Source organism: Erpetoichthys calabaricus, chromosome 17 (assembly GCF_900747795.2).
Source record: "Erpetoichthys calabaricus chromosome 17, fErpCal1.3, whole genome shotgun sequence".
Classification (NCBI taxonomy): domain Eukaryota; kingdom Metazoa; phylum Chordata; class Cladistia; order Polypteriformes; family Polypteridae; genus Erpetoichthys; species Erpetoichthys calabaricus.
Window position 1 is genome coordinate 99,486,566 of NC_041410.2, and position 25,015 is coordinate 99,511,580.

The window sequence follows — 25,015 nt, forward strand, 5'->3', positions numbered from 1 at the left end:
GGACATGACAGCAGCGAGAGGGCAGAGGCCAGGAGGGACGTGCAGGTGGCCACCTTCTTTGTGAATAGTGAGGTCCAAATAACGGCACAGGACGGAGCTGAAAATGAGTCACGCAGACAGGAAAAGGAGATGGCGGCAGATCTGACACGCTGACCCCGGAAAACCACAGAGTCGGTCACCAAGATCACTCAAACATCCACCCATAGGGGCCATCGTCTGTCCAGCAGTGCCAGGATCGAGGCGGGCACCAGTCCGCTGCTGGGCACCACTTGCAGCCAATGTCAGTCCATAGCAAACAATTCAGTGTGAACCTGGGCACCCTTGGGAGATGGGAGGAAATCAGGGGACCCCAACACACACACACACACACACTGTATGTGATATGTTCTCAATATCTTTAGACAAACTGGCATAACAAGTTAAGGTAGTGCGGCTTAATTCAAAGTGAGGTGCCCTGCTGCCCCTGGCCCAGAGATACCCTCCACCATGAAAGGCGCCATTGAAAAGCAGGATTGTCCCCTACTTTCTTTCAGCCGTCACCTACTATATGACGCATACAATGTGGGTGACACACAGAAGTCAGAACTCTGGCATACTCAGGGGGTCATCTAGTTGGGCTAAACAGTCCAACACCCCCAGGGCATGTTGGCAAGGGGAGTTGATGCCAATCCCAGCAGGCAACAGATTCCTGGAGTGGGTGCCCGTTCATGATGTGTGACAGTATCTTTGTGCCCAGTTGGGGGGTAATGAGGTGAGGTGAGGGACCTTTGACACTTTGGGGATCATGGTGGTCTTACCAGGGCCTTGCGTGTACCCGCTGTATTTATAAGTAAATCACCTCCATGGAATATACTAAATATTCCAAAAAGTATCATTTGATTAACATAACCGAACATTCTCCACCCCTCGTAATCCAGCCGAGGGGCACTGGTGGTACCCAAGCACCACTGGATGTAATCAACGCCGGACCCACTGAAGTACCCAGCCACCTGAGGTCACAATGACTTTGGGACGAGGGAGGAGAAGTGACACACAAACTCCATGACACTCGTAAGGGTCCCGGTTCCTCAATGGCACTTTGCTGGGTTTTGTGGTTCCTCGTAGCTCCATCGCTTGACAAAGAGACATTTTATTTCTTGGAATTCTTCTACAATTGGTTCTTAAGGCTTTTAAACGTGGATTAAGCAGACATGTGCAGCAGTCCGCCTGGCAGGATGCTAACTGGCATGTAGCGAGTGTCCTGTTAAAATCAGGAACCCATTGGGACCCACTGAACCCAAATCTGTGCTCATCTGTGTGCGGCTGCTTATGGCGTCTAAATCAACTGAGGCTCCTTCTGCCACCTCCATGCCTACGCGGTTCTCCTGTGGCATCGCCCTGAAGATGTTCCTTGGCACTTTTATATTTGTAGAGATTGTTTGGGGACTCGACCTGTTTTGATACCAAAACAGAAAGACACATTGGCATCAGAAACATCGTGGGCCCCTATGCCAGTGCCCATTGTGCCCTGTGTTACGATCTTTCATGGCAGTCGTCTGGCGGTGTCAGGTCAGGGCTCCGCACACTCGTGAAAAATGAAAAAACTGCCCCGTGAACTTCTGTGAAAATCGGGAGGTCTGCCTTCCAGTAAGTTCGGACACAAAAACAGCCCGAAGGTCCGGGAATGCGACGCCCCCTCGGCGCCCTGGCAGGTCGCCATTGCAGCTCCTTCACAGATCAATACGAAGCGAAGCGGCCGCCCACTCCCATGGGCACATAAAAAGACCCCCGGAAAGGAGCCCAGCACACCGGAGTCCCGTCGCTCGTGATGGCAGGATCGGCGTTGCACTTGTTCGTCCCGCTGGCGCTGTCTCTGCTGCACACCTGCGCCGCCCAGCAGCCCCTGTAAGTACGACCGCCCCGGGCAGACCCCCGAGCCTGCGCCGCCGCTGTTTTAGGTCTGCGTTTCATTAAACGGCCACGGAAGGGCCGCCGAACCGCGGCTTCCAACCGATCGGCAATCTGCGGCTCTCCCGGATTGAATGTGGATGTTCTCGCCGTGCCCTGACCTGGCTTTGACCGCTCGATTTAATAATCATAATAATAAATACATTGTGTTTATATAGCGCCTTTCTCCTGTGGGTGTGCTGGGGGTTCAAACGACCCTCTGAGTGCAGAAAGCCTGTGGATGGACAGTTGAAATGTCGAGTGTGTTCAAGTAGTTCAACTGCCGGGCTAAGACTTTCGTAAACTTTACTTCTGAACGTCACCTTTAACAAAGTGGCGCTCTAGATAGATAGATAGATAGATAGATAGATAGATAGATAGATAGATAGATAGATAGATAGATAGATAGATAGATAGATACTTTATTAATCCCGATGGGAAATTCACATTCTAAAAGACGATGGCGCTGTTTTGGTCACTCAGCATAAGTTTGTGAAAATCGAGAAGCGGCGCTCATGTTTGTAAAACTCCAGAAAGGACAAGCGGCCAGAAATCAAAAGAGTGAAGTCCTTTAAGTGGACCTTTAGCCAGCTGAAGATCGGAGGAGAGATAAGCACAAGCACAGAGCTGATGGGGTCTGCATTGGGCTTCAGGGGGCCAAACGCACGGAAGGGGAGGAGGAGGAGGGTCAGACAAATGGCAGACAGACGTGGGCACAAGACAAGATGCCAGCCGTGACTCTGGTTCAGGTTGGCAGAGACGACAAATCAGAAAAGAGTACAGACGACAGTCCGTGTGGCACTTTTGTGATTTCAGAGGGTGCAGCATTTTCTTTATGCTTTTGTGACATTTGTTTTATTTTACCATGCAAAGTAAATTCTTTGAATGTCTCGGCCCTTTCTCAGTTACGTGGGCTTTCAAGAGCGATTTCACTTGCATATCCCTGTAGTTAGCTGTGCTGCCCATCTACAGGGGGTTGAAATCAACATGGACCTTATAGTGTTAACATTTGCAGTGCACCGTCTGTTGGAATGTATTTGGTAACGCATGACGTAATAAAATGCATCGCTACAAATGTTTGTGATTCGTCAACGTGTGTCTGTTTTAAGCTTTTTGCTATGGCACTCGTAAAAGTAGATAGATAGATAGATAGATAGATAGATAGATAGATAGATAGATAGATAGATAGATAGATAGATAGATAGATAGATAGATAGATAGATAGATAGATACTTTATTAATCCCAGGGGGAAATTCACATACTCCAGCAGCAAAAAATATTAAAGAGTAATAAAAAATGCAGGTAAAAAACAGACAATAACTTGAATAATGTTCAACGTTTACCCCCTCTGGTGGAATTGAAGAGTCGCATAGTTTGGGGGAGGAATGATCTTCTCAGTCTGTCAGTGGAGCAGGACAGTGACAGCAGTGTGTCGCTGAAACTGCTCCTCTGTCTGGAGATGACAGAGACAAAGTAAACAGTCCCTGTGACCCACAGAACACGGGCTAGTTTGAGGGGACACCAACACGGACAGAATCGGTGGACCTCAGGTGGTGAACAGTGATGGAGGAGGATATTAACGGGGCGCTTAATGTGGCCTTTGACCTTAGACCACCTGCTCCCGACGACGCCATGGGAGACTGGAGTTGTGTGATGTGCCGATTGGCGTATTCTCTTCTGCTTTGTTGACTTTCTGCCTTTTCTCAGGTTCATCCTGACAGCTCCAAACGTCATAAGGGTGGAAAGTGAGGAGAACATCGTTCTCGAAGCGCATGACTTTGCTGGTGGTGTTATCGATGCCGAAATTCGTGTTTTGGACTTCCCAGCCAAAAGGCAGACCCTGTACCCGACTGACGGCATAGATAACAAAGTGCAGCTGAGCGCAAACAATCAGTACCATGTGACCAAAGCGATCAAGGTGAGTGTGTGACACGCGTGGTGTGACGCGCAGGCCGGCGCTCACTTAGACGACTGGACCTCCAGCTCTTTCTCTTCATTTTTCTTTCCCCAGATTTCTGCCAAACATTTCAAGTCCGATTCCCGCACCAATCAGTACATCTACCTGCAAGCCACCTCGGCCAACTTCAACCTGGAGAAGGAAATTGTGGTGTCCTTCCACTCTGGATACGTCTTTGTGCAGACGGACAAAACCATCTACACCCCCACTGACAACGGTGAGAGCCCGAGATGGTGCCACGTGATGCCAACGTTAGCTTCAGTAGCACACAAACGCACACAGAAACTTGGGCTCAGCCGACATATCCAGTTCAAGTTCACCCACGTTAGTACGGGACACCGAGACTAGCGGCCATGATGACTGACGACGACATGTCGTCTGATGATTTCAGAGTCGTTTCACTTTATAAAGAAAAGGATCTGCGCTGGCACGTGGAAGGCTGCCCACTACTGAGCAAGGCCCTTAACCCGCAGCTGCTCCAGGGCCGCTGACCTCGCAACTAACAAAAAGAAATCGTATAAAGTGAAATAAAGAACAAAAAATAAATAAGTCAAGTAACTGGGGGTGCGGGACGACATAAAGCCTTACCTGCCACCAGTGAAGAATCCAGACTGGGTAGAAAGTGCACCCCGTGACCCACACGTGCATGACTGGTGCCAGCTGCCAATGCCAGTTACATTCAGTCCAATGGTATCACAATATAAAAAAGAAAAAAACTAAATAAAAAGAAACAATAAAAAAAGAACACACAGAGACAATAGCAGGGCATTGTTTTACTGCCCAATTTAAAAGGAGGCAATTATACAGTTTAGGGGAAAAAACAGATAAGAAGTTACGTAGAAAATAATTATACCGGAAAAAAAGGTTTACTTTATTATTCCATCCATCCATCCATTTTCCAACCCGCTGAATCCGAACACAGGGTCACGGGGGTCTGCTGGAGCCAATCACAGGGCACAAGGCAGGAACCAATCCTGGGCAGGGAGCCAACCCACCGCAGGGCACACACACCAAGCACACACCAGGGACATTTTAGAATTGCCAGTCCACCTAACCAGCATGTCTTTGGACTGTGGGAGGAAACCCAGGCAGACACGGGGAGAACATGCAAACTCCACGCAGGGAGGACCCGGGAAGCGAACCTCAGGTCCCCAGGTCTCCTAACTGCGAGGCAGCAGTGCTACCCACTGCGCCACCGTGCCGCCCCTTTATTATTCTATTCTTCTTTTTTGTTGATAAATTGCAACATGAGTTAAATATGTGAAATATGAAATTACTCAATTATTGTTCAATATTTGCTTTCTAAAAGCGTTGACCTCTGGCAGGCCTGGCACAGACGCAGGAGTGGCAGCTCGGCCCCCAAAGACAGACAGGCGGGCCACTTGAGGTGGTCTGGGCATGTAGTTAGGAAGGTGGAAGGTGAGGAAGGCCCAGAAGACCACCACGGTGCGGACGAGGGTCACACCAGTTCACTGTCCTGGCCCACAGATGGCTGCAGGGACTTGTTGTGCACTGGGAGGCCTGGGGCACCCGACTCAGCAGGCTGCTGCTGTGACTCTGGACAAGAAAACAGCAATATGATGATGATGATGATGATGATGAGGTTTGTTAAAAAATGAATACATAATAACACCTTTTCATTTCTCCTTCTCTTCCAGTTCTCTACCGAGTCTTTTCAATGACTCATCACCTGAGCCCAACTACGAGTGCGGTTTCCGTGGAGGTTATGGTAAATGACATCTGTTAATGTTAATTATTAATTATTAATAATGTTTTTATAAGATGCAAGTGTTCACTGACAGAATACGCGTTTCAGTGTGCAGATACAAAAGACATTTAGAAAAGTCAACTTTAAAACGTCCACAGAAGGCTTCAGGTGGGCATCGCTCTACGTTACGTGCCAGCGTCTTTGACCGAGTCGGCTTGGCACCTCCAGCTTCACGACTATAAACTCTTAACGCTTTTGTAAAACTGCAGCACTGAGCTGCGACACAAGCAGGTCAGGGAGAAGGCGACTTGATTGTGTCAGGCGGTCAGGTGAAGAGCAACTGATCCAAGAACGCCATTCGCTTCTTAAAGTCTGTCACCTGTAAGGATTCCTACTGAATTCTGAAATATTCTTATTCTTCGTATTATTATGGTGTTCTGTTTCCTGGTTTGTCCTTACAGCGGTGACAGGACAGCGCCAGGTGTGCTTATGTCCTTCTATGTGTGTCACGCTGCTCTGGAGTTTGTACTTTCCTGCTTTAAACAAATGTCCGTCTGGGATAACAGGAGTCCACCTCACCTGACATTAGCAGGTTGTCGGCTCGTATTAAAGCCACAAATCTCAGGCAGGGCTGACCCTCCTCTCCCCGGACACATCTGGCTGACAGTAAGACCTGCGTATCTAATGGTGAGTGTCAGTCCAGCTGTGAACTAGAAGCGCTCTTTAACATTGGCATTCCAGTTCACTTTACTGGGATATCTGTATGTGGAGAGATGTTACCACTACAGGTGCCACATCACCAGCGGGTCTGGCATTAGGGTCCTCAATCCCAGTCCTGGAGGGCCGCCGTGGCTGCAGGTTTTTCTTCTAACCCGGTTGCTTAATAAGAAAGCAATTCTTGCCAATAATTTAATTTCATGGCTTGCTGGTGCTTTAACTCCACTATGTCAGCACAGTCTCCAATCCTGGATTTTCTTCCCTTTTCTAAGGATATCATCCAAGTGATTTGAAGGCTAAAATGGAGGAGGAATTCTCTTTACTTTCCTTCCAAGTATTTAATTAAACCCAATAGTGCCTGATAAATACACACAGGTGTAAATGGTAACAAGCTAACTGGAGAAATGCTAATCTCTTTTGTCATTTGCATGTTATGGCTAATAAGGAACAATAAAAACCAAGAATACAGCTGTTTAAAACTAAAATAAGCAATTAGGGTTCAAAATCGTAACAAGCGAGACAACTAAAATGAAGCAGAAGTGTCACTTGAGCCATAAGGGCTTCTTATGAAGCAACTGGGTTGGAGCAAAAACCTGCAGCCACTGCAGCCCCCCAGGACTGGGATTGAGGACCCCTGAGCTGCTAAAGCGTTTGTTCTCATTTTCTTTTACAAAAGGAAGCAAACCCGATAAAAATAACATGTCGCTCGCTTTGCTTTTCTGCAGAATCCTGATGGAATCATCGTTAGCAAAGATGTGCTGTCATCTCCTCATGGCATTTCCTCCGGGACTTACAAGATGCCTGAAGTTGTGAAGTAAGTCACTCCTGGCGTTTCTTTCGGATTATCTTAAAAGATCAACTTTAAAGTCACAGAATTTTTTTCTTTAGCATCACGCACTTAATGGAGCAGACACAGAGATGTTTTATTATCAGATTTCATTTCGGGCGGCACGGTGGCGCAGTGGGTAGCGCTGCTGCCTCGCAGTTGGGAGACCTGGGGACCCGGGTTCGCTTTCCAGGTCCTCCCTGTGTGGAGTTTGCATGTTCTCCCCGTGTCTGCATGGGTTTCCTCCGGGCGCTCCGGTTTCCTCCCACAGTCCAAAGACATGCAGGTTAGGTGGACTGGCAATTCTAAATTGGCCCTAGTGTGTGCTTGGTGTGTGGGTGTGTGTCCTGCGGTGGGTTGGCACCCTGCCCAGGATTGGTTCCTGCCTTGTGCCCTGTGTTGGCTGGGATTGGCTCCAGCAGACCCCCGTGACCCTGTGTTCGGATTCAGCGGGTTGGAAAATGGATGGATGGATTTCATTTCACCAGAAGACACCGCTTATCCCGTTTTACTGCTCCACGATCAGAACAGTTAACCTGACCCGACATCGCTCACCCACTTCCATTTTATTCTGACGATGACGTCAAAGAGACAACGAAAAAGCAGCCCCGCCACAAAGAACCCCGTAACAGTCCGTCCATCGTGGAGCGTGTGGCTGGCCAGCGGTTTAACATGGCATGGAGTCTTCCGCTAATTCTGTCCTACGTGTTTCTGCCTTGGGCCCCCACGATTGCTGGGATTGGCTCCTCCTTCCCCGTGACCCTGCTCTGATAAAGTGGGTTGGGAAGAGGAGATCACGTGACTCGGCGGTGGCGGGCTCTCCGCAGCGGCGCGCGCGCGAAGCAAAGCCCGCCACAAGATGGCACTAGTAGAGGCCTGGCGCGTGAGCCCTTTGATGAGGCAGCGCGCGCTAATTATTGGCACCAGCAGACCCACCCCATTGGGCTCTCCTAGGCGGTGTCGGACAGCAGGGGGCTACTCTGACCTCGGGACGTCATCTCCCATGGCTGCTGGGCCGCGGTCCTCGATGCACGGCTTCTGGGGTCCAAGTTCAGCTCAGAGAGCACCCCGAGAATGATCTGTCAGCAGCCAGATGTCAGGGTGGGGCCGCAGGTCCTAAAAGTGAAAGGACATCCTTTAAAATACGCTAAACACTGCAAAAAGTAAAGGGATGTTCTTGGTTTTTTGTACAGAATTTTGTGCTATTCTTTAACTAGTACATTTCTAAGACTATGTCAGAAAGACAGTCATCAGTGAATCGTGGGGTGCCCGATGTACCCCTTTGGTAAAGTTCGGTATTGTTTCCACCACCTGCACTGTACAAGGGGACAGGGTGTCAGATTTTCCACTGCACTTGAAGCGCCGCGTCCGTCTCTCTGTGACACTCGAGCACTTGGGGACTTGCAGCCAACGACAAAAGTCTCTGAAGAAACCACTGGGGCTCCTGAATAGTAAAGGCGGTGGACCAGCAGAAGGCCTGGCCGGGACTCCTGAAGCAAGCGGACTTTCTTCTTTAGTTTGTTCTTCTGTGTACTGGCTTGTTATAATGTTTTATGGAGTTATTTATTGAGCTTCTGTGAAAAGCTGAACCCCTTCTAGAGACAAAGTTCTGCCTGTCAGTCTGTCTGTTATATAGCGCCTTTCATGTCTGTCTAATACATGTTTGTTTATAGCTATTATAGTGCCTTTCCCATCTATCTAAGATATAGCACCTTTCACATCTATCTATCTAATCTATTATATAGTGCCTTTCACATCTATCTATCTAATCTATTATATAGTGCCTTTCACATCTATCATATAATGCCTTTCTATCTATCTATTGTATAGTGCCTTTCACATCTATCTGTCTATCTATCTATTATATAGCACCTTTCCTATCTATCTATCTATCGATCTATTATATAGAGCATTTCTATCTATGTATCTATTGTATAGTGCCTTTCACATCTATCTATAATATAGTGCCTTTCTATCTATTATATAGCACCTTTCCTATCTATCTATCTATATATTATATAGTGCCTTTCACATCTATCTATCTATTATATAGTGCCTTTCTATCTATGTATCTATTGTATAGTGCCTTTCACATCTATCTGTCTATATATTATATAGTGCCTTTCTATCTATGTATCTATTGTATAGTGCCTTTCACATCTATCTATAATATAGTGCCTTTCTATTATATAGCACCTTTCCTATCTATTATATAGTGCCTTTTCATATCTGTCTTTTCTAAGATTTATTCCCTAGTGTGTAATGACATAAGTAAGCTACAACAAACTTTTCGCAGACTCGGCCTCAGACTTGTCTGCACCCCAAATGATTTTGCTGCCTTTGTCTTTACAGTGTCGGCATCTGGAAGATTGTGGCCAAATTTGAAGTGACACCACAGGAGAATTACACATCTGAATTTGAAGTCAAAGAGTATGGTAAGGTGGTCTCCATAACCTGTATTTTGAGGTGGACACTGAATGCTTCCTGAAAAAGAAGTTCTTTTATCTCGCAGTCTAACCCTAACCCAAAAATACACAAGCACACATTGGGAGAGAAGGGCGAGCACGTAGCAATGACAGGTGAATGTTAGATCACAATAATCCCAGTCTTGATTTCTAAGGCTGTTTGAACTCCTTGAAGACATCGGCTTTGATGGCACAGGACGAGCGCACATCATAAGTAGAGTCTCCGATGCGGAGGGGGACCCGAGCAGGTTGGTTAGCTGGGTGGAGGTCTCGGCTGTGCGGCGGTTTTCTGGTTGCACATTTCAAGGTAAAGGTCCAAAGGCTGGATGACTCGGTGACGTCCACAAAGGCAGCACTTGGACATTAAAGCCAATGAGTCAGGGAGACGGTCTGAGTGAAGTCGGTGAGCAGCTCCCTTATCGCCCAGTCCACATAGCCAGTGAGTTTCAGAATGGCCTCACACACACACACACACACACACACACGTCTTCTGTCAGCGAGTGGTTGGCTATTTGAGGGATTTTGTGGCCGTTTTGTTCTCAGTTTGGTCCTCACCTTTCACAAGCGGAGTTAGTTATTCTGCGGCTCATGTATCGCTTACTCCAAACACAAATTAAAATTCTTTTGTATTTGCGGGTAAATGTAAGTTATATTTAAGTGTAAGCAGAGCAGAAAACCCCATATATAACAATTTAAAGCATGAATGTGTTATTACTGACTTTATTTTGTAACATTACACCAGCCATATATTATGTGCAAATAACTCTGCTTCATAAAATATATAAAGAAGAATAAAATAAAAAGAAAGGGCTGATGGGACCTTTGTGCCTAAGAGAAGGCCTGTCACGCCATGTTGTTAAGAGCCTTCACTTACTAGCAGCTGCTCACCTGGGCCTCATCGGGCCTCATCCTCCATTTTGTACGCCACCAGGACCCGCCATCTTCTCCTGTCCTGCTGCCCCACCAGCCACTCATCCAGGACGTCAGCATTGAGCCCCCAGCTCATAAAACTCAGTTATCTCTGCAAGTACTTAAATAGCAGGGAAGGCATCAGAACTCGACTTTGAATGTTAAACCAAAATCATTTACAATAAAGCATGTAGACGAGAAAAAAAACACAATTCTACAACAATCTGAAAAATCAAAATGACCTTCTGAAGTCTAGAGCAGGGTGGGCAGCGTCGGTCCTGGTGGGCCGCAGTTTTTGTTGTCTTGATGAGAAGTCCGTTACTGCTGGTGATGATGAAGAAGCTCTTATTGCTTAAGTGACATTTTGATGCTTCACTTTAGTGGTCTCATTTCTTCAGGTGTTTTCATTTCATTAAGTGTGTTGTTCTCCGCCCTTAATTGTTTATTTCAATCTTAAAGAGTTGCGTTCTGCTGTTTTAATGGCTCCTTATTAGCAATAAGATGTAAAAGACAAAAGCAGTCAGCACTTCACCGTCTCGCTTGTTTCGATGTGCGCCTCTGTGTGTCCATCACGCTTGTCACGTTTGATTTATTAAAACACTTAATAGAAAATGTGACAGACTTCAAATCATTTGGATGACGTCCTTGGAAAGGAGAAAATCGACGATAGAAGAGCCTTACATTGCAGACTAACAAGCCATAAAGTGAAATAAGCTGCCAGACTGGCGAGGATTGGGTTGGAATGAAAACCTGCAGCCACATTGCCCACCACTGCCCTAGAACACGAGGACGGGAAGCATGTCTGTTGTTGGTTAGTTGCACACAGACTGGCATTTTACTTTTGCCCGGTGGCCACTTTTTGCAAGCAGCTCTTCACAGTGGTGCCAAGTGGTATCCCAGCCAAGGCTCCTGCAGCTCTGAAGTGCCAGTCATGACAATAATATCATGAAACGTGCCAGTCGGTATGCCAGGAGGTACCGTAGTGGACAAACCACGGGTACATCGCAGGTTAGTTTTGGAGAGAGTTAGAATTGAGAGGTTTCATGGTGACAACCAGCTTAACAAAGAGTGTTGGTGTGCGCCATGTTGGTCAGTCAGTCAGTCAGTCATCGTCCAACCCGCTACATCCTAACTAGAGGGTCACGGGGGGGTCTGCTGGAGCCAGCACAGGACGCAAGGCAGGAACAAAGCTGCGGGCAGGGCGCCAGCCCACCACAAGGCACACACACACACACACCAAGCACAATTTCAGATCGCAGATCCACCTAAACTGCATGTCTTTGGACTGTGGGAGGAAACCCACGCAGACACGGGGAGAACACGCAAACTCCCCGAAAGCGAACCCAAACGGGTCTCCTTACTGTGAGGTGGCAGCGCTACCCACTGCACCACTGTGCTGCCCTTGGTTAGATGTGTAAGTAAGAAGAAGTCCGTGTACTAAAAGCAATGCAGAGCTGCTCTGTAATACTCCAATAAACACGCATGGAGGATTTGCTTTGTCACTGTCACTTGATAAGTCGTCACTCTGTTTCCAGAAAGGTTTTCTTTTGCCTTCAGCTTTCATTCACTGGAAACAAACCATTTTGACACACCCAGTTCAACTGGGTAGAGAAACTGTCGGACTGTTTGGTTCTCTCTGAGCGGGCAGCAGTATTCCGGGTGACTGGCATTGACGGCTGGGGTGGCTTTAATCACACATGAAGCCGCAGGCGGAGCTGAAAGAGGTGGCTCCCAGTATAGCCTGGGCTGGAGTGCCATACCTCCCCTGACACGCCACCATGGGCCGATTGGCACAAAGATTTTGGATGGGTGAAGTTCCACTTCCGATATTTTGTTGAATAGCTGAGTGTAAATGGTTGAAGTTTGTGTCTTAATTGACAGAAAGCGCTGGATAACGTGACGTTGTGTAAGGGCACCTCAGTCTGGGAAACACAGTTGTCAATTCTGTGAACGCGACTACACAGCCTCCTCAGACACCAGACGTCTGGACACCTTTCAGTGCGGAGTGACAAGTCCGGTGGCTGGCTGGCTGGCCATCATTCCCAGTGGTCTCGCGTGAAGCCCCTCATTTCTTTCCTTTTTTCTCTCCTAGTCCTGCCAAGCTTTGAAGTTAAACTGGAACCCAGCCAGCCATTCTTCTACGTCGATGACAATGAGCTCTCTGTTGACGTCACTGCCACGTAAGTGTCATTGCTCAGTTTGTCACCAGCCATGGAGTGTCGCGTAAGTAAAACGTAGACATACAGCGCAGATACGTGCCTGCCATACAAGAACAAGGAATATGTAAGAGTTATGATGTGTGAGGCTGGAAGTAATACAACAATAAGAACGTTTATTAATATATTTTTTTTGTTCTTTATTTCGCCTTATACAGTTTCTTGTATTAGGAATTTGTTCGTTTTCGATAGCCCTTGGGGTCAGAGCGCCCCGGACCAATTACAGCTTAAGGGTCTCGCTCGAGGGCCCAGCAGAGTAGGATCTCTTTTTGGCCGTGGATACCAGCACAGATCCTTAGCCTCAGAGCCACCATGTAATATTTACATCTTCATACATAGGATGTTGCTTAAAGAAAATTATTAAAGCCAGATATTACGAGGACAATTTGGAAAGCTTAAGTGATTACGGTAATCATCAGAAACAGCAAATGTTGAGATTTTTGAAGTTCACAGAGGTGTGAGGAGGCCGTGTAAGTGTATTTATATGCTGTATATAGATATCCATATTGTAAGCCACCAGGGGGCGTCCTGCCACCCAGAGCTGGATTAAGATGAGATTGGGCCTGATGCTGCAGCGCAAAAAAAAGGGCTGTTTCTTCTCGGCATTGGTGCATGTGCAGCTTCCGGAAAATTCTCATCTGTTTTCATCCTGGCCTATTTCAGGAATGGGCCTAATGCTGCAGCACCCACCTTAATCCGGCCCTGCCACCACCCTAACCCGGGCACACACAGGCAGGGCACAAGTTCAAGAGAACACCAGCAAACACACACTGAGCACAAGTCACCTACACAACGCTCCCTTCTTGCCGTCAGTCCTTCTCCTTCCTCTCCTCCCGACTCTGGCCACCGTATGGAGTGAGGTGGCTCCTGTTTATGGGGACTCCAGGTGCCTGACAATCTTCTTCCGGCCACACGTCCGGGTGTGACCAAGTAAGGCCCTAGAAAGGTCCATGCGCCCCCTGGCAGTGGCCACGGGTTCCAACAGGGTTGAGCTCCCATGCTCATAGCTTGTGGTCCCACTGGAAACCAAGGGGGCCCGTCGGAGTAACTGTCCATATAATACTCTCTCACCGTGGGCGTCCTGGCCACCCAACACAATATATATGTATTGTCACAAACTTGACCACAAGTCATGGCAAGGTTTGGGGCAGCCACCCGTATAATTGGTCTCCTGGCTGCAAAACTGCAAAGAAAAGATAACACTGAGGTTCACAAATCAGAGTCCAAAACAGAACTGAGGGAGTCGGGGAAAGGTGGAGGACAGGAAGTGAGGTCAGAGGGGTCAGGCTCATGAGGGTCTTCAGCCATAGGCTCGAGCCCAGACGTGACATCACAGGGGCCGGAGTCGGCAAGGTCTCCTTCCATAGGCTTGGACCCAGAAGTGATGTCAAGAGGGCCAGGTGGAATCCCGTGATTGGTCTGCAGGAAAGCGAGATAAAGAGTCCGCTGTGACTCGTGTTGGCCTCACTCAAGCCCTTTAGCTGCCTCCCATTCTCCATGTGTCTGACCAGTATGTATATATTTAGACATTTTGTCACAGGTGGCTGGGGGGGGGTGACCCGGCCGGGACACCCAAGAGGACCAGAGGAGGGCTTATGCCTCCCCCAGACCACGAGGGGGCGACCTCCCTGGTGCCTATGGGGACCACGTGTACAGAGCCTGTAGGGGCCCGTGGTCACCACCAGGAGGCACCCCAATGCCTATGGAGCCCTGGACCACAGCTGCCACACCCAGAAGTTCTGGGAGGAAGACGATCAGGGGACACCAGGAGTGTTTCTGGGTGCACAGCCGGCACTTCCACCACACTGGGGAGTGCCAGCAGAAGATTGTCGGGAGGCACCTGGAGCACATCTGGGTGACTATTAAAGGGGCCGCCTCCCTCCATTCGATGGGTGGAAGATGATGGAGCGCGGAGGAGAGGAGTGGAGGCGGTCAGAGACAAAGAAGAGGCATTGGGTTGGGTGCCTGGACTTTGGGGTGATTGGTACTGCGGCACAGGGCACCGTTTGTATACAGTGTTTCATAAACGTGTGTTGGGTGACAAAACAATGTCCGCCTGTCTGTGCCCGGCCACAATTTATATATCCTGTATATCCATGCAATGTCCAAGAAAGAACATGTCTGCTAGTCTGGAGCTGCACACGTGTGAGGGAATCACTGAACATGCGGTTGTGAGACGGGGCAACAAGCCCCTTTAATTATTTTAGGAAACTCAAAGAAAGTTTTACTGAGGTCAGTGGGCACAGCAGCTCTGCCACTCAGGATGGCCCCCGGTTGGTATTACGTATTCCATACATTGGAGCTGATCTGTTAGCTTTGTTCCATTTCTGTTACGTGATTTGCCTTCTGTTTGTATTCTCCAGGTACCTTTATGGAAACAAGGTCTTGGGGTACGGATACATTGTTTTTGGAGTGTTGGCGGATGACGAGAAGAGAAGCTTCCCAGATTCCCTGCAGAGGATTGAAGTACGTAACTCGGGCACAACATGTGACCATTGAAAGGTCGTCCCCGTCCTGTCTGACGTTCAAACAGCAGCAGTGCCTAACGCTGTGGACCTCAGGCTCTGACGGTCACCTGCTTCCATTTGCTTGCAGATTGAAGACGGAAGAGGAGTAGCGCGCCTCACGAGACAGCAGATCCTAAGTGCCTTCCCGGACATCAACCAGCTTATCGATAAGTCCATTTACATCTCGGCCACCGTCTTGACATCCACTGGTAAGTGCCGTCCTGGTGAACCCCGACACGCAATTAAATCGGTGGTGTGATTCACTTCCTGAAGAACTTTTAAATCTTGTCTTTTTAATAACGGTGTCATAATGAATCCAATAATGTCTGCCTGCCCAGAGTCAAGTTTAGCAGTTCAGACAGACAGATTTTTAACTCAATAAGAACTAAACAGAAATTACCAGAAGAGTACGTCTATTGACATAAACCTGCATTCCAAACACGTGAAGTGGTGGCACTGAGGCTGGAGATCTGCGCTGGCAATCGGAAGGTTGGCAGTTCGAATCCCGTAAATGCCAGTAGGCACTCTGCTCTGTTGGGCCCTTCACCTGCAATTGCTGAGCGCTTTGAGCAGGGAGAACAGCGCTATAGAAATGCAAAGAATTCTTATAAATAGGTTTTATCCTCGTGTTTTTTGTTATTACGCCGTTCCATTTTGATTTTTTACAAATGCCACCGTGGTGCCCGTTGCTGAGCGGGATTATCCCACAGGTTAGGGTGACACACGACATCAACAGCTCCGCTCAGGTTTGAACTCGCTTAGGGCTTTGGGGTGCGATTCTTGTAAACGGTTTATTGGGGTAACACCTTGTTACATTTCATACACCACTACTCGTTTTTTGAACGTCAGTTGGGATTTGGTGCTTTGCTTGAGCTGATTTAACGTCTTCAGACCCTCCTCGTTTTCAGGCTTTGTTCCTAATCCCAGTTTCTTATTAATATTCACTAGCAGCCTGTCGGTGTCCTCAACCTGGCAGAACCAAAGGGACCGTAGTTCATAATTAAAGTTTATCAAATATGATCACTAAATATTAGTCAGCCAGTCATCGTCCAACCCGCTGAATCCTAACACAGCGTCACGGGGGTCTGCTGGAGCCAATCCCTGCCAGCACAGGGCACAAGGCAGGAACAAACCCTGGGCAGGGCGCCAGCCCACCACAGGAAGGCACATACAAAGCTCCAAAATAGTGACGGTCATTGGGCAAACAAATCGGCGATGCGTAAACAAAACACAAACTTTCTAAAGGTACCTGATGTGGCATTTCTAACCACATGTTCGGAATTCTTGAGTGTCAAGACTCCTGATTCGATCTGCGGTTTGTGTGGATTATACTCTGCCATGGCATACCCAGCCAGCACAGGGCGCAAGGCAGGAAACAAACCCCAGGCAGGATGCCAGCCCACCGCAGGGCACACACATTAGGGACCATTTAGGATTGCCAATGCACCTAACAGCATGTCTTTGGACTGTGGGAGGAAACCCACGCTCAGCCCAATGTAACCTTCTCGATTCCTCAAACCCTCGCTAAAAACATCAGGACGCGCTTTAAGGGCCCCAGAATGCAGAATTTTTTTTTTTTATGCACATACACTCACGACAATTTCGGATGGCCAATCCACCTGACCTGCATGTCTTTGAACTGTGGGAGGACACGGGGAGAACATGAAGACCCGGGAAGCGAACCCAGACGGGTCTCCTAACTGTGAGGCAGCACCGCTACCCACTGCGCCACCGTGCCACCTAACCCAACATTGTTACTGTTAAAATTCCTGCAACAACAAGACTCAAAAATGGGTTGAATGCTCAAACTGAACAAAAAAGAAACCGATCAGGGCCTCACCCCAGGCAGCACACAATCTGCACAAGCCCAATAAGGAGGCCCAGACTTTCAAAGTTAAACCTCAGACATGTCCCGAATGAAGAAGAGAGAGACTGTGAAACTTCAGTTCAAAGTACAAACAATGTTGCTTTAGATGTAAATATGTACAGAAGATCGTTCCAAAAAGGATCTTTGAAAGGTAAGAAGAAAAGAGCAAAAATGGGTTTTTACAAAACTTCAAATCGCAATCCAAAGAACAGGTCCTAAATAACGCAGAAGGGGTCAAAGCCAGTTACACCGGAAGTACAAAACAAATGAGTCCAGCCCGTCCTTTAGCAATGGCTAACCAGAAACCAGGGTTCATCGGGAAAAACCAAAGCGAGAGTCCGCATACAAAACATCAGAAGAAGATAAAGCACCGCAAGAAATGAATGTTTGTCTGATACTCAGATGAAGAACTGGGATCTTTCAAATCGGGTTTAATATGTGCCAGTGTATGAAGATCCACCATTTGCCTTTGAAACACATTTCCGACATGTCCGTGAGATGAAACCATCAAGTGTCTTTCTTGATGGCCTTCCTGTAACAGTTTAAGATGGAGATCCTTTTCTGATTGCGATCTTATCTGATAAATTAGCTCCGTTACCCACTGAAGACCAGTAATGAAGTCCATTTGAAACTCTCTCTTGCCTTATGCTTATCTGATGTCCTTGTGTGTCTCAAGCTGTTTCGTCTCCATCACGTTCCTGTAGTTTCAAGGTGCCTTGCTGGCCTCTTGTCTGCTTTTCGACTCCGTCCAGTGGTCGACGGACCCCCGTTACCCGCCGTGTGAACGTCATTCCACTCACACCGCTCCTCTTTTGCCCGGCACTTCCTGTCTCGATCACGTTTGACTGAGCAGTCACAGAGGAACGGACCAATCAGATTGCTCGCACACACAGCAACGTTTTATATATGAACTGCACACAGTAGATGGACAGATAGAAAAGATGTAAACGTTAGGAATGAAATGCATCGTGGATTCAGGATAAATTCTAATAATTAATATTGAAATATTGTAAGCATCCTTAGTAGGGCAAAGGCAAGCTGCTGCATGTGTGCAATGGCACAGGGTACAAGAGGAGACGCACTGTGGTGGTCTGTATTTTGTTGGTTATTGACTTTTAGATGACAGGCCACATTTCTAAGAGCCGCCTGTGCAAACTGATCGAGTATTCTTGTCATTTATTGTAGGCAGTGATATGGTGGAGGCCGAAAAGAGAGGACTAAAGATCGTCACCACGCCCTATAAAGTTCTCTTCACCAAGACTCCAAAGTACTTCAAGCCAGGAATGCCCTTTGACGTGATGGTAAGATGACTTTTCCTTGGCGTCTTTGGTTTATCCCTGATGATCTCGTCGTAGACAATCACTGAGGGTCACCTGTAGGGGTGAAGGCCTGCATGTCAAGATCTGGCAATATGGTGGCCTTTAATGAGGAATGCTGCTCTTTGGTTTCTGGCTCAGATCTATTGGGCCCCACAAGAGCGATTGCTGACTCGTTGCCTTTCCATATGTCACTGAAAGATTGAGAGCAACCTACAGAAAGTTTACAAGTGTTTCTCCTTGATGACATCATAAAGGGGTCTGGGAGTAGCAAGTAGCTCTAACATCTTCTAGGACTTGAGGGTTGTGCTTGAGATTCATAAATTGTCCTGTTCACTTTACCGAATAAATATTTTCCCTTCAATTGAAAGGTTCTGATAACAAATCCTGATGGATCTCCTGCTAGAAACGTTGATGTGGAAGGTAACCCCGGGAAAGTTCCTGCCAGAACAAATAGTGAAGGAACAGCAAAGATGACCATCAATACAATCCGGGATGGAAGGAATCTCGCCATAACTGTACGTATCAGACGTGCCACTCGATTTTAAAGAGCCACACCTGACCAGTTGCCTAATCTCACTTTGTATTCTTTAAAAGAGCTCACATTTATATTCCATAACTTGGGCTCCTTAAGACGTCCTCGTAGTCTGAGCAATCAGTCTGACAGGTTATTCTGCATCCATAAGAGAAAACTCCATGACGATGACAAAGCCTAGAGTGTCTATGGAGTGCCCAAAGTACATGGGTAGAAAGTCAGTCAGTCTCTCTAACTGGGGTCATGGGGTCTGCTGGAGCCAATCCCGGCCAGCACAGGGCGCCAGCCCACCGCTGATGGGTCAAAAGTGACAGAAAGACACCATTTTAGAGAGGTGCCATTAGACCGCCAGGTCTTGACTGCGTGTAGAACCCAAACTTTGTGGATTTTTGTGCTATTTATTTTTATTCTCCTTCTCATACGTAAGAAATGAGGCTACGTGTACATGAGCCGTGCTAGCCTTTCAAAGTCTACAATAATGTGATGAGCCTGGAGAACATGAAATGAAAATCTGTAATAAAATATTTTCTGTCCACAAGGTAAGAACAAAAAACCCTAAGATTACTGAGCCTCGCCAAGCGGACGGAAGAATGGAGGCCATCCCGTACAAAACGCCGTCAAATTCTAACAATTACCTGCATATCGGCATCCAGGCTGCAGAATTACTGCCAGGAGCAAATCTACAAATCAACTTGAACATCCAAAGCAATGACATAGTAACTCAGGACACAATTAAATACTTTTCATATTTGGTAAGTCCTTAAACTGGGAATTTCAAGCTATCGATGAGTCTGTGGTTTTAAAATGATTTATTTTTGACTGTGATTGCTTCTTTCTGTGTCTCTCTCGTCTACTTTGTAATCTTGCAGATTGTGTTTCTTGCTACCACTGTGTTATTAAAGCTGATGTGTCTTATTGATTTTAAGCTCATCTCCTTCTAAGAAATAGGTAGTCACCTCCTAAATTGTGGGCTGTGACTTTTTGCCCCGTCTCGATCACGGCATGAGCTTGGCACACCCATGACCTTTGACTAAAATCTTCTCTTCCTCCTCCCAGACCCACACTTCTCAGGTCAGTAAACCCCAGTGTAGGCTATTTAAACCAGTAGCTACGTGGTAACGTCAAGACCAAGTTAGTAATGGACGTATAGGAAAAGCAGCATTAGACATTACAGTCACTTCTAAGGCCAACAAAGTAGGGTGCTGGATAGCAGTCCACTTGTAGCTCCACAGATCTGGGGCCTCATGTATAACGCCGTGCGTAGAACTCACACTATAACATGGCGTAAGCACAAAAGCGGGATTGTGCGTACGCACAGAAAAATCCAGATGCAGGAATCTGTGCGTACGCATACTTTCACGTTCTTCCACTACATAAATCCCGATCAGCGTGAAAAGTAACGCACGTGCACGCACCTTCTGTCCGCCCCAACTCCTCCCAGAATTACGCCTCTTTGAATATGCAAATCAATATAAATAGCCTTCTGTGAAAAGACAATGGGAAAAGCACAGGGGAAAATATAAGAATTTCAGCGAATACCAAGTGGAGGCAAATGAAAAACGTACTATTTGTTGGTTTAAACAGTGGTGTAATCAACAAAAGGAAGCTGATCGAGTGACAGAGTGTCGGAGAAACTCGAAGGCTCAAGTTCACAAAGTCGCTTAGTGCCCGAAATAAAAAAGAAATCACATATCAAAGTCGCCGTGAAAAGGCAAGTCGTAGCCCACCGTCTGAGTGTCATATGAAAGCTCATTAGGGTACAAACAAAAAAAAGGCACACAGTGGGGAAAAAAGCACGAAATGTCAACTTTAATCTCGAAATTTCCACTTTAATCACGTAGTTTATTTTGCCATTAAAGTAGAACATCATAAACTTCATCTTAAAATCGTTTATTTTACTAGTTTCTCAAATCCCATTGTAACTAAAGTGGCATGTTAAATGCTTTGTTCTGTATTTGATCTTCTATGTGCTCTGTGTGTGTGTGAATCACTACGTGCTTCTGTTCTTTCTCTTTCTCCGACAGGACACATACTCCATTACATTCGTGATATTACAGCTCTCTGAATAATTAAAATACTGAGATGTATACGTGATATCTTTTTCATGATGATAGGAATGAAAGCATGTTATTAAACATGGGAACACGGTGGCGCAGTGCTTGTTCATGTCTCACGCAAGAGGCTTGCTGCGCTGTGTGCGACCTTCGATGAAATAATTTATCACAGCAGTACTGTCTCTTTCAAACGTACTAACCTCCAATTCCTGTCCTTACTTTTCTTTCTCCAATCGCCACACAATCAGCTCTGTAATAGACGTGAAGCCATCTGTAAGCTTAGAACTTCGATTCTTCAAAACTTTTAAGGAACATTGAAATATCTTAGTAGTACGTGTTTAATTATTATTTCTGTCTATCTTTCCAGTGTCGCATCAGCACCAGCAAGAATACAGCGCAAGGCAGGAACAATTACTGAACTAGCTAGCGCTGCGGCACCGTGTCCTCACATGTTTAATTATTAACAATACAGATTATTTAAATGAAGTTAAAGTTTTATCTGTATAATATAATCAACATGTTTTGCTGCATTTCGTCTTAGAAATGAATACCGTCATCACATGTAAATACGCACTTTATAAAGTGGCGCAGGTTGTGCAATATTATAACTGTATCCCAAGTTTACAGTGAGGTGATTGTACTTATAAGTCCAAATATTTCTACAAGGAGCACTTGATGGACTGATTTAGTGTGTTTAGAGTTCTTGGGATGAAACTGTTTCTAAACCGTGAAGTCCGTACAGGAAAGTCTCTGAAGCGTTTTGCCGTGGCTCAGGCAGCATCTGCTTCATGCTGTGTACCGATAATTCTCTTTACAATCATTTGCTGCTGTGATTCACACTCAGATACAGTGATATAAATACTCCGAGTGGTGCAGTGAGAGTAATGTGGAAAAAGATGATCTGCTGTGGCAACCCTTAACGGGATCAGCTGAAAGAAGAACAAGATGCAGTGAGAGTTACAATGCTAAAGCAGTTCTGGTATTTGGAATACTATGGCTGTTCCCTGGCCCATTATATTGCTGCAGGTTCATTACAATCAGATGCATTACACTAATAAACAATATGCAGTTAATTTCAGTGTATTTATAAAGCCGCGTCAGGGATGTGGAGCTAAGAAAGAAAGGATGAGCACACAGGAACAGTAGCACTGCTTTGACGCTGGGTGCCGCCAGTCTGCAAAACCGGGCGGAGAAATTGTGTACACCAAGGAATGAGTTACCGTGGAAATGTGCGTGGCTTTACGCCAAGTTTAGGTTTTATACATCGCGATTTGAGCGTGGAAACATTCGTACGCAACATTTCTGTGCGTACGCACCGTTTATACATGAGGCCCCAGGTCTCCATGGAATCTGTAGGACTTGAGCTCACAGCTTGCTGAGTTTCAGTCCAACCCTGTCGCCTTCACCCTCTGCCAAAGCAATGCGAGTGGGTACAGTAGGTAGACCGGAAACGGCCACCATTCTTTATCTCCTCTCATTGTGTCACACGTATTGCCAGGCCGTCTAAAGCTCTTCAAACATGGCTCCTCACAAGACACAATAAAACAAGGCAAAAATTTGGGATGTACAAAGAATGATTCCTGTTAGAAAGGATAATCCCTGGATTGATTACATCAAAGACTCAACTGGTGTTTCATTGACCACTTAGTCTACGGTGAACTTTCTGCATTGGGGGAAACACATCATTCACACTGTCCAGCCATCCATCCATTATCCATCCTAACTACAGGGTCACGGGGGTCTCCCAACCAACACAGGGCACAAGGCAGGAAACAAACCCCAGGCAGGACGCCAGCCCACCGCAGTCATTCACACTATCCATCCATTTTCCAACCCGCTGAATCCGAACACAGGGTCACGGGGGTCTGCTGGAGCCAATCCCAGCCAACACAGGGCACAAGGCAGGAACCAATCCCAGGCAGGGTGTCAACCCACCACAGGACACACACAAACACACCCACACACCAAGCACACACTAGGGCCAATTTAGAATTGCCAGTCCACCTAACCTGCATGTCTTTGGACTGTGGGAGGAAACCGGAGTGCCCGGAGGAAACCCACGCAGACACGGGGAGAACATGCAAACTCCACGCAGGGAGGACCCGGGAATCGAACCCAGGTCCCCAGATCACCCAACTGCGAGGCAGCAGCGCTACACACTGCGCCACCGCGCCGCCCTCATTCACACTACTAAACCTTTAAAGCTGATATTAAAAAGGCCGAATGAGGAGCGTCATGTAGAAGAAGTCAGAGCTCTGAGAAGACATTGCAGATCTGCTTGCTTGCTTTCTTTCTTTCTTTCCCTTTTTCCATTTTTCTTTCTTTCTTTCTTTGAAGTCTAAGATATTAATGTAAAAAGAGAGCCCTAATGTTAGTGACTTTGGGTGGTTTCCCTGTATTATTTTTAAGACCTTTTGTTTCAGGTAGTAATCTAAACCCAAATGAGCTCCTTCTTTTATTGTAGACATTCCACCCTGAGCCCCATGATGACGGTGAAGCACAATTTAATTCCTGTTTTCTTTCTGCAGATTATAAACAAAGGAAACCTTCTGAAAGCGGGCAGGCAGGAGAGACTGAGAGGACAGTCACTTGTCACGATGTCCCTGCTCGTTACCCGTGAGATGATCCCCTCTTTCCGCGTTGTGGCTTATTATTACGTGACTGCTGGTGGTAAAAGAGAAATTGTGTCCGATTCAGTCTGGGTGGACGTGAAGGATTCCTGCATGGGCACGGTAATTTTCACAGAGGATCAGGAGTCCCCTGAAATTTCATTCACTTGCTTATTTCATTGTTCTTGTTAAGAGTGACTTTGCTTTTTATAAAGTATTTAAGGTTCATACATAACCCAAGCTTTTCTCTATTTGTGTTTCTCTAAACATAGTGACACTTAAAATGGGCCATTTTTTTTATTCTGCCCCCTTAAATTTTTGAAAGTATTTGAGTACATCCATCCATCCATCATCCAACCTGCTATATATATCCTAACTACAGGGTCACAGTGATCTGCTGGAGCCAATCCCGGCCAGCACAGGGCGCAAGGCAGGAAACAAACCGCAGGCAGGGTGCCAGCCCCCCACAGTATTTTAGTAGATGTACCGTGTATGTTTAGACTTCTGTTCCTCGTTTCTTTCTTTATTGGAGTCATTTCTGTGTTTTCCATAACTGGCACCTGTAAAACCATCCAGTGAGGGGCGTCCCTCGTAACCAAGAGTCATTTCACATGGTGTGCAAAAACTGAACATCATCTCACAAGGCTGTGATGAGCAAAAGGGAAACACACAAATAGCAAATAAGCAACGGGCCCTGCGGAGGAGTTAAGGTGCCAGCTGGGGTAACGCCAGTCCCCTCGCGCCCCCTCTGACACCCTCTCCAGTCTTATTTCTCCATCTCAAGCCAGAAAAGTCTGACTGCACCAAAACTCAAAAGCGTAGTGGCTGGGGTCGGGGGGGCGTTAAATGTCCTCTTCTGGTTAGACTCCCAATTTCCTCCAAGATGAGGATGAGGACACTTTGACCAACAAGATTGATCTCCTCCTGATCTCTGTCTGGTGACCTGATGGCTTTGAGAGTCACAATTCCTTTTTCATGGCCAGCATTTCACCGAACTTTTTTCTACTCGTACTTTTCTTATTTGTTGACCGTACGCTTCATTCTGTCGACCCCTAGCTGATCCACCGTGGCATCGCTTCCATCTCTGACAGGGGGCAGGAGACTCTGGATCTTCTGGGCAGCTCTGCCTAATTTCTCCCTTTCAGGACCTTGCTGGCCTCCGTCCTTCTTCTATGGGCGCACCGAGCAGCCCACCTCAGGAGTAATAAAATCATTTTCTATTTTTTACTCTGTGCATTGTATATACAGTATATACAGTATGTATTCACTTTTTACCAAAATAAAGAATCTATTTGAACACACAAGTATTTTTTCGTGTGCAGTTAGATAGAATTGTTTTAATGAATTTCTTTCTTACTGAGCACCAGAGTCCAGTGGTCATTGGCAGAAGGTTCAGACTCAT

At 46.7% G+C, this 25,015-nt stretch overlaps 1 protein-coding gene across 1 annotated transcript in view; it reads left to right on the forward strand.

Moving 5' to 3' along the window:
• The first annotated feature begins 1,746 nt into the window (after positions 1 to 1,746).
• Positions 1,747 to 25,015, forward strand: part of LOC114667381 (complement C3-like) — a 59,287-nt gene continuing 36,018 nt past the window's right edge. Inside the window, exons 1-13 of the mRNA XM_028822658.2 lie at positions 1,747 to 1,884; positions 3,635 to 3,845; positions 3,939 to 4,101; positions 5,543 to 5,613; positions 7,035 to 7,123; positions 9,488 to 9,570; positions 12,602 to 12,689; positions 15,089 to 15,191; positions 15,321 to 15,441; positions 18,285 to 18,400; positions 18,787 to 18,933; positions 19,490 to 19,702; positions 23,533 to 23,736. Of these exons, the coding sequence (XP_028678491.2) occupies positions 1,808 to 1,884; positions 3,635 to 3,845; positions 3,939 to 4,101; positions 5,543 to 5,613; positions 7,035 to 7,123; positions 9,488 to 9,570; positions 12,602 to 12,689; positions 15,089 to 15,191; positions 15,321 to 15,441; positions 18,285 to 18,400; positions 18,787 to 18,933; positions 19,490 to 19,702; positions 23,533 to 23,736 (1,686 nt within the window). The 5' untranslated portion in view covers positions 1,747 to 1,807. The remainder of the gene's footprint in view (positions 1,885 to 3,634; positions 3,846 to 3,938; positions 4,102 to 5,542; positions 5,614 to 7,034; positions 7,124 to 9,487; positions 9,571 to 12,601; positions 12,690 to 15,088; positions 15,192 to 15,320; positions 15,442 to 18,284; positions 18,401 to 18,786; positions 18,934 to 19,489; positions 19,703 to 23,532; positions 23,737 to 25,015) is intronic.